A 12,572-nucleotide genomic window follows, 5' to 3' on the forward strand; every position below is an offset into this window, starting at 1 on the left:
TGGGCTAGGGGCCCTGGTTGGTGCTGGAACTCCTCACTCCTGAGATATCCCTCCCAAATTTTTATTCACCACGCATGTGTGTGGGACTAGCCTGTTCCATGTCTCCACCCCTCCTACCAGTCTCAACGTGGTTTCTTCTTTAATTCTGTAATTGTAGGACTTATGTTTAGTTAAACTTCAGATGCTTCTGAATGATTGCTGTTCTGTAGTTTAGTTGTAGTTTTGATGTTGTCCAGCAAGCAAGCGTGTTGACCTATGCCGCCATCTATTGTTTTATTACATACTTTTATTATTATAATTAAGTTTATACTGCTTATTAGAAACTTTAGGAATTCAATATATTTTTATGTTTACTGATCTCTGCTACTTGGGTTCTAGCTAAGAAAGGAAGAATATTACTTTGCGTGAAAAAAATGTGAACTTTTAAAGTTCCTTTCTTAATAAGTTAAAAGCAAGATAGAAATTTAAAACAATGTTATGTATAAAAAATTATTACTATTTAAAATAAAAGTTAAACCACTGTTGCTGTATGTCTCCAAAGATAATTTTGAAAATTAAATTTTTTTTAAATGTTAGTACTTTGAGGTCTATATTATAAAATGACAAAGATATTTTCCTGTTTCTATCTACCAGTTAGAAATAATATGAAGTAAGAACTATAAACTTTTCTCCATGGTCTGTGAAAAGAAGGTAGACATTGAAGATACTTTACTTTTATAAATAGAAAGTACTTTAAAATATTAATTTTAAGCCTCATAAATGCAATACTTTTGGTTCAGAAAGCTTTCATCTTACCTTCAATAATTCAAAATAGTGCCAACAGTGATACACTGGCACCAGCATAAGGCGTGGAAGGACATAACGGACTGCCTCTCTAAAACCATCAGCAAAGGACTGCAAAGCAAAATGGTTAATATTATATCTCTGATATCAAGGATATATAACAACAGTGTCATAAAGAAATAGCTTTTAAAAACAGAAGATAAAGACATCAAAACTATAATGTAATGGAAAACATGTTCTATATTAAAATCAAAGTGCTGTCAGTCAAGTATTTTTCTCCTTTTTATTCGTTAAAGTTATTAAATACATACATTTCTACATCTCTTATATGGCTAAAATAACTTTCACAATAGTCCTCTTAGCTTTTCTTCAAAAATTTTGGGTTCAACATACTCTACAGGAATTTTGAAAAGCTATGAACTTTCTCACACATTTTTATGTCACCACTTGAAATGCTTCAAGTTTAAGTACTTACAAAGAATATTTTAAAGGGATTGATATCAATGCACAGCCTGTCCAGACCGCTGGGAGTAGTATGAGGGCAGGGAGTGGGAGGAGTCACTGGAGGAGATAGAGGTAGGCCATGGGAATGGAACCTGGGAGCCGCTTGTGCACCAAGCCATACCCCTTGGGCACAGAGGTTGAATGTTGGACCCCTGAGGGCATAGTGTGCAGCCAATCACAAACTTTCTGGAGCCATGGCAAGGACATTAAGTTTTGCTTCTGAGCATGAGGACACATTGCCCGGGTAATCGAGCACATGCCTAGTAGATGCTCCACCCCTGTTGCAAAAGTCCTGCTCCTAGCTGATGCCCTGCCTCTCCCGCTGTGGCCACCCTCGACACTGCCTGAGAGACTGTGCTGGGTTTCCAGGGTCCCTTTTCCTGTCAATGGGCCCCAAGTGTGGGCAACTTGCTGTATGAGAGGACTAGAGCATGGGAGGCACAGAGTCGACAGAGTGCTAGGAGAGTTCCCCCCATTTCCGGCCAAGATGGTGGCAGGGGAAGGTTCTTACACTGAGCACGTGCAAAGCTAACAAGATAACTGGGTACAGGAAAAAGACTTCCTACCCACTTCTGGTACCTGACTGGGATGGGACTAGGGGAAGGCAGGCATACGCACAATATAACCCAATATGGTGGCAGGGGGAGGTACTGGACCAGAGGCCTGTTAGTCTAGCCTTGGAAAAGAAGGGATTGGCTGGGAGGTGGACCCACCCAAAGCACACAAAGGTTTGGGGAGTTGATTAGTCATTTTGAGAAAGCACCTGGTCCATCCCACACCCAAAGCTAATATAAACCCAGGGAAACAAAGAAACTCTCTTGCTTCCTGCTCATGGCTTGGGACCTGCACTGGCCTGTTCTCTTCATGGACCACGTGACCTTAGCAATGACAGGGCCCTTGACCTCCTGGAGGGAGTCTCTCTATCTTGCTGACATGGTGGCGCATTTGCTGGTGCTTTCGTGTGCTCTCCAGCCAAAGAGCACGGGACCTCATGGCCCTAGCAGCTGCATGGTGATGGCCATGCCAGCTCCACATGCAGACTCCAGGAGTGAACCAGAAGCCAGACAGCATCTGGGTACAAGTTAAGCTACCTGGATGACTGCTTAGCAGCCACCTCAGTTTCCAAAGGACGGTAGTTTAAAATGGAGCAGGAACTCATGGTATTGGCTTTTGTTTTGGTCTTGCTGAGGTCAGCTAGGTTTTGTCTGGGTTTTGCAGAGAAGATGATTTTCAAGACTCAAGTCCCCATTCTCCCATATTGTTCAGCATCCAAATAAAAACCTTTCCTTTCTAACCAGCTTCTGCCTCTAGAGTTTGCCTTCTGTGGTGGTAGGCAGCTGAATCCCCTTTTTTGTTCAGCAGCAGGATGTTATATGTATACTGTAGATATAATTTAAATATATTTCACCGAACAGTGATAAGTTTCAAATCTAACTCATTTAATTTATGAAAAATGTCTGTCATAAAACTTAATTGACCAAGCCAATCTTCACTACCAAAATAAACAGATCAAGCTTAATTTCTGCAAAAACTCAGACTTCATTCTTTAATTCAAATACACATGTTAATGTCACAGTCTTAAGTACAAGAAGCATCTGGAAGAAGCTAATGTCCCGGTTTGGGAACTTTAACTTTACAAGTCTCCCTCTCCTTTACCCCGTTGTCCAATGATTGGTGAAGTGCTTTTTAAAAAGTTAATATTTGTCCTGTTGCAATCAACTCACTTAATTCTTAGTTAGATAAATATGACAAGCCATTTCAACTACCAAGAGTTCTTAACAATAAAAGAATTCTCTTGGAACTCTTTGCTTTGCACTCAACGAACTTACGATATTGTGATTTATAAGATATTTGGTTTTTATCCACAGTTCTATGCTCACAGCTCCCCCAAACCCTGGGAATTTTCTAAGTTTAGAGAGTAAAAAAAAAAGTGCCTTTTGTTATGTTAAAGGTAACTTTTAGACCAGGGGGCTGGTTGCCAGGAGAACCAACCCTGTGATTAGAGGTTTGGAATTTTCAGTCCTAACTCCTGGCCTGACCTGACCTCAGGGGAGGGATGAGGGACGGGAGATTTAAGTTCAACATCCAGTGACCAGTGACTTAGTTGACCTAAACCTCTAATGAAGCCCCATAAAAATCCAGGAAGAGGACTCATCAGTCTTTCTGGAGAGCTTCCACACTGGGGAACCAGAACGCTTCCATGTGCTGCCATACTGAGGCCCCAAGCTCCACAAGGACAAGTTATTTTGTTCAGGACCTCACCCTATGTATCTGTGATGTGTTCACTAAGGGGTATGTTGACTCATACCCCTTAATATCCTCTTCCTTTAACATCCTCTAATAATAAACCAGTAATCTAGTTAAGTAAAATGTTTCTCTGAATTTTGTGAGCCATTTTAGCATATTATACCCAAGGAGGGAGTTGCTGGAATCTCCAGTATCACCAGTTGGTCAGATAAGGTAAGAGCCTGGGTTGCTGCTGGCATCTGAAGTGTGTGCACGTGTTGTGTGTGTGTATGGGTGTGAGGGGGTGGAGAGCTGGAAGGCACAGTATTGCAGGATTGAACCCTTAACCTGTGGAATCTGACCCTATCTTCAGTAGTTAGTGTCAGAACTGAGCTGAATTCTTGTTGGTGTTCGTGATTTATTTGTTGGTGGAAGTGAACCACCTCCTCATATTGGAATTGGGTCCAGGAACCCCATCAAAACTCTTGTTTCAGGAGCAATACATTTTTTTCTGACTGTTGCCCTGAAAGTTTTTACACCTAGGAGCAATGCATAATGGGAAATTTAATATGGTGATAGGTAGTGTATAAGAGAAATCAGAAAAGAGAATGCAAAAACAAAGACAAGGTGGCAGGCAGACTAGAAACTGATTCCCTTAAAGTTATCTGTGCCCTTATATCACCTGAAAGATCTTAGTTTATAGGTAGGGTTACACATATCCCAGTTTTGAAAATAGTCGGTAAAATAAATGGTTTTCTAAAATTTACGAGGGATTCAAAAGTTACTCATGTTGATTTTAAATGTCATTAAGGTTAATTTATTTAAATCAGTATTTCTCTTCAACTAAATACAAACAACAGCAATATATAATTTGAAGAAAGAATATGATATGCTACTTTTAAAATATATCCTTGCCCTGGGTGGTGTGGCTCACTAGATTGAGTGCCAGCCTGTGAACCAAAAGGTCACTGGTTCGATCCCCATCAGGGCGCATGCCTGGGTTGAGGGCCAGGGCCCCAGCTGGGGGCATGCAAGAGGCAACTGATCAATAATGCATCTCTCGCACATTGATGTTTCTCTCCTGCACTTTCTCCCTCCTTTCCCCTCTCTCTAAAAGTACATAAATAAAATCTTTAAAAATATATATATCCTCATAGGTAAATGCTCCCGTAATCCTCACATATTGTTAACTAAAATTAAATTATAATTTGTTCAATAGACTTGACAACTGTTAATTGGGCTAAAGCTCATATTCTTAAGGTGTGTTATACAACTTCTAAAGAATTTTATTATTATTTTTAAATGAAGCAGTACTTCAACTTTTTAAGTTAATATAGTACAAGTGAGTTCAGTCTGAAAAGAAGTTTTATCTAACTTTTTCAACTTCAGTACCTTAAGTAATTGGGTCCTAAACTTTCAAATCCCACAGTAAGAATTACTAATAAAAAAGGAACAAAACAAGAAATGTGAGTGCTTTTAATGAGTATGCAAAGATCTTATAGACAGATTGTTCTACTTAACAAACGTTTACTTTCTGATTTTTATCTATATATAAGATTAACTTAAAAATTATTCCTTCATTGAAGTAAATTTTGAGAATTAGATGTAATTTTTATTCCAAGTTGACAAGTTTTTGAATAAAAGTAGAAGATAATAATGGGAATTCACCCAGTAAACAAGACAGGAAAAAGATAGTAAGTTCAGTTTTGAACATTTATATATTTGAAGTGCCTGTGGGATACCTACGTGGATTAGAGCAGCTGGTTATATGAAAAGTGTACACACACATCCACTGCTCAAGAGAGTTAAGGCTTGAAAATACAAATATGAAGTCACTAGCATATAGGCAGCAGCTAAAGCAAAGTGTATGAATAAAGTCATTCAAGGAGAGCATTAGAGGGACAGAAAATCAGGGACTGATCATTGAAGTTAGATAATACCTGCAATTAAGGAGACTAAGAAGAAGAAATCAGAGAAGATGAAAATTAGGAGAAAGTATAATGGGAACCAAAATGACAAGAAGGGGACTAACAAATACTACAGACATAAAAATGAAATCAAAATATCCACTGGATTTGGTGGTTAAGTTCATTGTCAGGACAGTTTTTAGTGTTATATATCCTGATTAAGACAAATGATAGTTTAATGAAGAATGGTAAAAATTAATATGAAGACAATTGGCTACAAATAGGAAAAAATAAAAAAAACAAAATTACAAGGTTTACTGCTTGTTTTAGGACAATAAAGACTTGACCATACAGTATTCATATGTTAAGGGAGAAGAGCCTGTCCAGATTCAGAAAATTTCTACAGCGATAAGTAGTCAAGGGTCATCAATGCCAATACAACCTTCATTTAGTGTTAAAAAAGTAAAAATCAGAAATTTTATTTGTCTCTTTACATTACTTTCATTTTATTTAATTGCATTAATGAACCAATTAACTTGTATACTTCCCATTAATGTATTTAACTCCTTTAAATTATAGGCCTGAGAGAAGACAGTACAAGTATACATGAAGATATTCTCCACTCTAGACGATTTCAGTTCTATCTTGTTGAAAGTAAGAACCTGAAATAGGTCTCCATATTCATCTCTATATCCTAGATCTAGAATTTGCCAGATTTTTCTGGTCAATCAGTATTTGTGATGGCATTCTAGGAAAGATTTCTACATTAAGGACAGATTAGTTTTTATCAATCTAAAATAGGCTTAGAATTAACAGATTTTGAAAGACTACTGATAATTTTCCTCAGTTGCTTTATAAAAGAAATCCAGAATTACAAATATTTTAAGGATAAAATGGTAAAAGAGCTCTTTAGTTGTCTTATTTTTTAAAAATAACATTTGATTTAAGTTTACCTGAAAGTATTGAGCCACTGCAGGTCTGGCCATCAATTTACTGAAATGTTCATTAAATTTTGGTGAAAGAATGTCCTGTGATAATGTTTCATAAGGATCAAATGCTTGCTCCTATTTTTAAAAAAGAAAATACGTTAGGTTTAAAAGATCATCTTTTCTATTAATTTGGCACAGATTACTTAATGGCAAATATTTATTCAAGTCCTCACTAGATTTCAGAACTTTGTGCCATCTACTTTGCAGAGACAAACAAAACTATGGCTATAACTGGAAAATTATTTAAAATGTAAGTAATGACCTTAAGCTATTGACCACAAGAAGCTACTGGTCTTAAAATAGGTCACTTTCTGTTTAATTATTAAAATGCTTACACGCATTTGTCTTCAATAAGTGAAGTGTATTCATTAGTAAAAGAAGGCTGGGATTTGAAATTTCATTTAGGCTTACCTAGGTTGAAATAAGTTTACTTATTTACTTAGGATACTTTCAAAGAAGCAAAAAGTGATACCACTTTTTTCATGATATTACTCTTTTGGATAAAAATTAGACAAAGAAAGCAAAGACTAATGTATAGTAAAATAACAAAGTAGAAACTGCACATATTTGGTCCAATGTTTGTATTTAAATTCCTATTGTTTGATAATAATCAATACCTCCAATGTTTAGTTAGAACTAAGAGATTTGTTTCTTTTTTGTATTTAAAAACATTTTCCAGAAATAACAAATATTGGCAAGGATGCAGAGAAACTGGAATCCCTGTCCATTGCCAGTGGTAATGTAAAACAGTTTAGCCCCTGTGAAAAATATTTTTGGCAGTTCCTCATAAAGCTAAACAAAGAATTACCATATGACCCAGCAACTCCACTCACAGGTATTATATATACCCCAAAGAATTGAAGACAGGGACTCAGATACTTGTGTGCCAATGTTCATTGCACCAATATTCACAATAGCCAAAAGGTGGAAAAACTACAAGTGTCCATCAATAAATAACTGGATAAACAAAACATGATATATACACACAATGGAATACTGCTCAGCAATAGAAAGGGATGAAGTTCTGATACACGCTATGACATGGATGAACCTTGAAAACTTTATGTTAAGTAAAATAAGCAGACACAGAAGAAAAAATACTGTATGATTCTACTTATAACAAATATCTACACTAGATTCAGCAAATTCATAGATAGAGAAAGTAGATTAGAGATTACCCACGACTGGAGGGAGGGAAGAATGAGTTGTTACTTAATGAGTATAGTTTCTGTTGGGGATTGTGAAAAAGTTTTGGAAGTAGATAGTGGTATACTTAAAAATGGGTCAAAATGGCACATTTTCTTATATATATTTTACCACAATAAAAAACAAAATAAAAGTTAGAAAACACATTGTTTTTGAACCATGATATCTTTAAGAGTAGAGCAGGCAAACAAATTACAAATTATATGCAAGTTATCATAATATAAAAACTTTCTAATAAGAATCAAATCTAAATATTTTGGTTAAGCATCAGTAACCGAATATTTCTATGCTATCGGTTTCATTGTCTACAGAACATGTGTAACAAATGTTATCTTTATTTTCAGGAAAATATAACTAGAGATTATAAAATTAGGACATTTACATGAACTCTATAAATGCACTTTTAAAACCCTGTTTTCCAAAATAAATAAAAATGGCCAATGAGTATGACAAGATGTTCAACATCATTAGTTTTAAAAAAAGGAAAATTAAAGAACAGTAAGATACTGGGGGTTTCTTTACCACTAGACTGGCAGTTAGTGAAGATGTGAAAAATGTTTCGAAATTCTAAAAACGTACCAAGTCTTTAGCACTATGATTCTTCTAGGAATGTAGCCTAAAACAATTATTAGGCTACAAAGGCATAGTATAAATATGTTTGTTGCAGTATTATGACAATAACAAAAATAGAAACAACATACATGCTTAATGGTATCAGATAGCGAAAATGTTAATGGTGTTACCATAACAACATGGTACTCTTCAGACTTTAAAAATTGTATTGCAGTATATTTATTAACCTGGAAAACGTTTGTGATATATTCACTGGGAAAAAAAGCAGGAATAAAAGAGTAAGACCCTATTTTTGTGAATACACATTAGGTTTGTATGTGTGTGCAGAAAATGTTGCATAAGGAAAACATTCTGGGTGTTGCAAAATGAAAAGATTTTCATTTCATTTATATTTGTCTTTTTGTGACTATTTTCACAATGAGTTACATTATTTTTATAAACATTTAACACATCAAAATGATTTTCACTTTGGAAACAAAATTGAAATACAAACTTCCTTTTCATTTTTTGGAAATTAAGACTAAAATCCACAAAAGCTAAACAGCTATGGTCAATAAAATTTCTTTTACTTTAAATGCACTTGCCATTAAAAAGAAATCTTAATATTAAGCGTTCTTGTATAGCAGCAAGCAGGATCTTCTAATTTTCACAAAGAACATCTTACTAAATTTCTAAATACATCCTTTAAGACTTAAATGAAAATAAAGTGGTTTTGTAAACTTACTTCTGCCAAATCTTCAAAACAGCTACCAGCTAAGGGATGAGGACTGCTTTCATCAGTCATTTCAACTGTGTCTTCAATCAACCCTAAAAGTTTTACCGTCAACTCATGTATATCTGAAATGTTACTGAAAATCTTTTCAATGTCCTGAAAAAAAAAAGGTTAAGATGTGAGGTGAGAATTTTGTTTAAAAGTTACTAAAGTGATATAAATGTTAAGAGTGTATTTTCACCAGATCACAAACCAAGACATTTCAAGACATATGATATATTCCAAAACATAACAAAGTCAACTACAAATAAGGAAGGGAAATTAAAAGCCTTTTGGATTACACATAATAAATTTATCAGAAAACACTCTCAATGGTTTTTTAAAAATTTATTTTTCAATTATAGTTGACATAAAATATTAGTTTCAGGTTTACGACCTTGTGTCTAGACAGTTATATATCTTACAAAGTGCATACCCCAGTAAGTCTAGCACCCATCTGACACCATGCATAGTTATTATAATATTATTGACTATGTTCCTTATGCTGTACTTTACATCTCCATGAGTATTTTTATAACTGGCAATATGTGCTTCTTAATCCCTTTCATCTTTTTCACTCATCCCTGAAAAACCTCCCATCTGGGGACTATCAATTTGTTCTTTGTATCTACATTTATTTTTGTTTCGTTTTGTTTGTCTTAGATTTCCACATATTAAGTGAAACCATATGATATATATCTTTCTCTGTCTGACTTATTTCACTTAGCATAATACCTTCTAGGTCCATCCATGTTTTTGCAAATGTTAAGATTTAGTTTTTTCATGGCTGAGTAATATCCCATTGAATATATATATGTACATCTTCTTTATCCAATCATCCATCAAAGGATACTTCAGTTGTTTCAGTGTCCTGGCTACCGTGAATAATGCTGCAATGGATACCAGAGTGGGTACAAATACCCTTACAAATAAATGTTTCAAATTTGGGGGGTCTATATGTAGCAGAGGAATTGCTGGATCATATGGTAGCTCTATTCCTAATTTCTCATAGTGACTGTATCAATTTACACTCCCACCAGTAGGGTAGGAGGGTTTCTTTTCCTCCACATCCTCTCCAACACTTATTTCTTGTCTTACTGATCATAGCCATTCCAGCAGGTGTGAAGTGCTATTTCATTGTGGTTTTGATAGCATTTCCCTTACAGGTAGTGAAGTTGAGCATCTTTTCATATATCTGTTGGGAGATGTATGTCTTCTTGTCCTCTGCTTATTTTTTTTAGTTTATTTTTTAAAACAGATCAGGTATTTAATTAAGTCCTTCATAAGAAATTTAGAACATCATTTTGTGAGGATAAACCCCATTTGTGAGAGCAAACACAGAGTGGAGGTAGCCCTGGAACTGAGAAGCACCTTTGATTTGTGGCAGAATGTGTGAGTCCATGGCTTTCTGATTAACCTTTTGCTGCTCTGTAAACTCGTATTTCTCTTTCTCTGTGTCGAAGATCTCACCTTCTCAGTGTCTGGGCTTGCGCAGCTTCTTCTTGAAGTAATAAGGATCAGTGAAATGTTTGAGGATTTTCACACCCCTGATATCAATTTTGGTGGAGGTGGCGATGACAAATTTCTGGTGTGTTCTACGCAGAGGAACTTGACTAAGGATCAGAGGTGCAGTCACAAGTAGCAAGCCACTGCTCAGATGCTTCAGGAAAACCACCCTCTTACCTCTGTGGTACCCAGTGATGATGATCAGAATGATCCCCGGGAGTGACGTTGGCCCACAGTTTTCTCACATGCTGACTGAAGGGTTTCTTGCCATGGCTCAACAGCTTTCAAGGAACACCTTAAGTAGGATAAGATCTAGGCATTTTGCTAAGTTTAACCACTTGGGTACCACCATTCTTGTCACCACCAACTGGTTTTGTGACAGTAGCAAGAACTTTCTCCTTTTTCTTGTCAATCTGAATTCAGCTGTTCAATACTTCCTCTTGTAAATGGCCTTTCAGAAATACATAGCTGATCAGGTTAACTGCCAATTCCTCTGACTAGAACAGTGTTCCAGCTGCAAGACACCCTTCTTAGGTGTCTTGGCCTTGAGGTTACCCTTCTTAACCTCGCCACTGGCTTCAGTCTTGTTGGCTTCAGTTTTCTTCTCCTTAATATCTATAGGCTTCCCACCTTTTTCACCCACCATCTTGCAAGATGGGAAAGAGGCTCTGCCCATTTGTAAATTAAACTGTTTGGTTTTTGTTGTTGAGTGATATGAGTTCTTTTGGACATTAGTCCCCTTTCAGAGGTATCATTTACAAACATCTTCTTGCATTTGGTTGGTTGACTTTCTTTTTTTTTTAAATCCTCACCTGAGAATATGTTTATTGGTTTGAGAGAGAGAGGAAAAGCTGGGGTGGGGTGGGGACAGAAATATTAATATGAGAGAGAAACATTGATTGGTTGGTTGCTTCCTATAAGCACCCTGACTGGGGATCGAACCCACAATCTTTTTTTGGTATATGGGATGACACTCCAACCAAATGAGCCATCTGGCCAAGGCTATCTTTTTGTTTTATTTATAGTTGCTTTTATTGTACAGAAGCTTTTTATTTTGATGTACTCCTACTCAATGATTTTTGCTTTTACTTCCCTTGCCTTTGGGATCAAGTTCACAAAAGCCTCTCTGAGATCAAGGCCCCTGACTTAAGCATGTATGTTTTCTTCTATGTATTTTATTGTTTCAGGTCTTACATAATAGTAAGTCTTTGATCCATTTTTAAAGATTTTTGTGTACGGTGTCAAACAGCAGTCTAGCTTCATTCTTTTCCATGTGGCTTTCCAATTTTCTCAATACCATTTATTGAAGAGGCTTTCCTTCCTCCACTGTATGGTTTTGGCTCAGTACCATATCATTTTGATTATTGTAGCTTTGCAGAATAATTTGAAATCAGGGAGTGTGATACCTCTGATTTTGTTTCTTTTTTCTCAAGATGGCTTTGGCTATTTGGTGTCTTTCATGGTTCCATATAATTCTGATTTTTAAAATTTTAATAATATTTTACTTAACACAGTACTATAAATTTTTCAAATTTGATTTTCTTTGTTCTATTTCTTTGAAAAATGCCATTGGGATTTTGATGGGAATTACATTAAATCTGTATATTGCTTTAGGTAATATGGCCATTTTAACTATGTTGATTCTTCCAATCAATGAAGACGAAATATCTTTCCATTTCTGTATGTCTTCTTCAATTTCTCACAACAGTACAATAGTGTCTTATAGTTTTCAGTGTACAGGACCTTCACTTCCTTTGTTAAGTTTATTCCTCAGTATTGTATCCTTTTTGTTGTAATTGCAAATGGAATTGTTTTTAATTTCTTTTTCTGATATTTCATGGTCAGTATACAGGAAAGAAATCTTTTTTTAAAAAGAGTATTTGTTGCCCTGGCCAGGTGGCTCGAGTTGGTTGGAACGTTGTTCCATACACCAAAAGGCTGCAGGATGGATTCCCAGTCAGGGAACATGACTAGGCTGTGGGTTTGATCCCAGATCAGGGCCGCATATGGGAAGCAACCAATCAATGTTTCTCTCCCACATCAATATCTCTCTCTCCCTCAAAAATAAATAAATAAATAAATAAATAAATGGAATTTTAAAAAGTCAATAAATAGATCCTCAGGTGA

General features: G+C 35.9%; 1 protein-coding gene and 1 pseudogene across 2 annotated transcripts in view; both read right to left on the reverse strand.

Moving 5' to 3' along the window:
- The window catches only part of SOS2 (SOS Ras/Rho guanine nucleotide exchange factor 2), a 98,306-nt gene that overhangs the window by 48,067 nt on the left and 37,667 nt on the right, over positions 1-12,572 (reverse strand). For both annotated transcript variants that reach the window (XM_090270844.1, XM_090270843.1), the window contains exons 6-8: positions 8,913-9,056; positions 6,374-6,484; positions 796-894 (exon numbers count right to left, since the gene is read on the reverse strand). In XM_090270844.1, the coding sequence (XP_090126970.1) occupies positions 796-894; positions 6,374-6,484; positions 8,913-9,056 (354 nt within the window). The remainder of the gene's footprint in view (positions 1-795; positions 895-6,373; positions 6,485-8,912; positions 9,057-12,572) is intronic.
- Positions 10,231-11,091, reverse strand: LOC150016731 (large ribosomal subunit protein eL6 pseudogene; annotated as a pseudogene).

Source organism: Furipterus horrens, unplaced genomic scaffold (assembly GCF_987537825.1).
Source record: "Furipterus horrens unplaced genomic scaffold, mFurHor1.1.pri manual_scaffold_3, whole genome shotgun sequence".
NCBI classification, from domain to species: Eukaryota; Metazoa; Chordata; class Mammalia; order Chiroptera; family Furipteridae; genus Furipterus; species Furipterus horrens.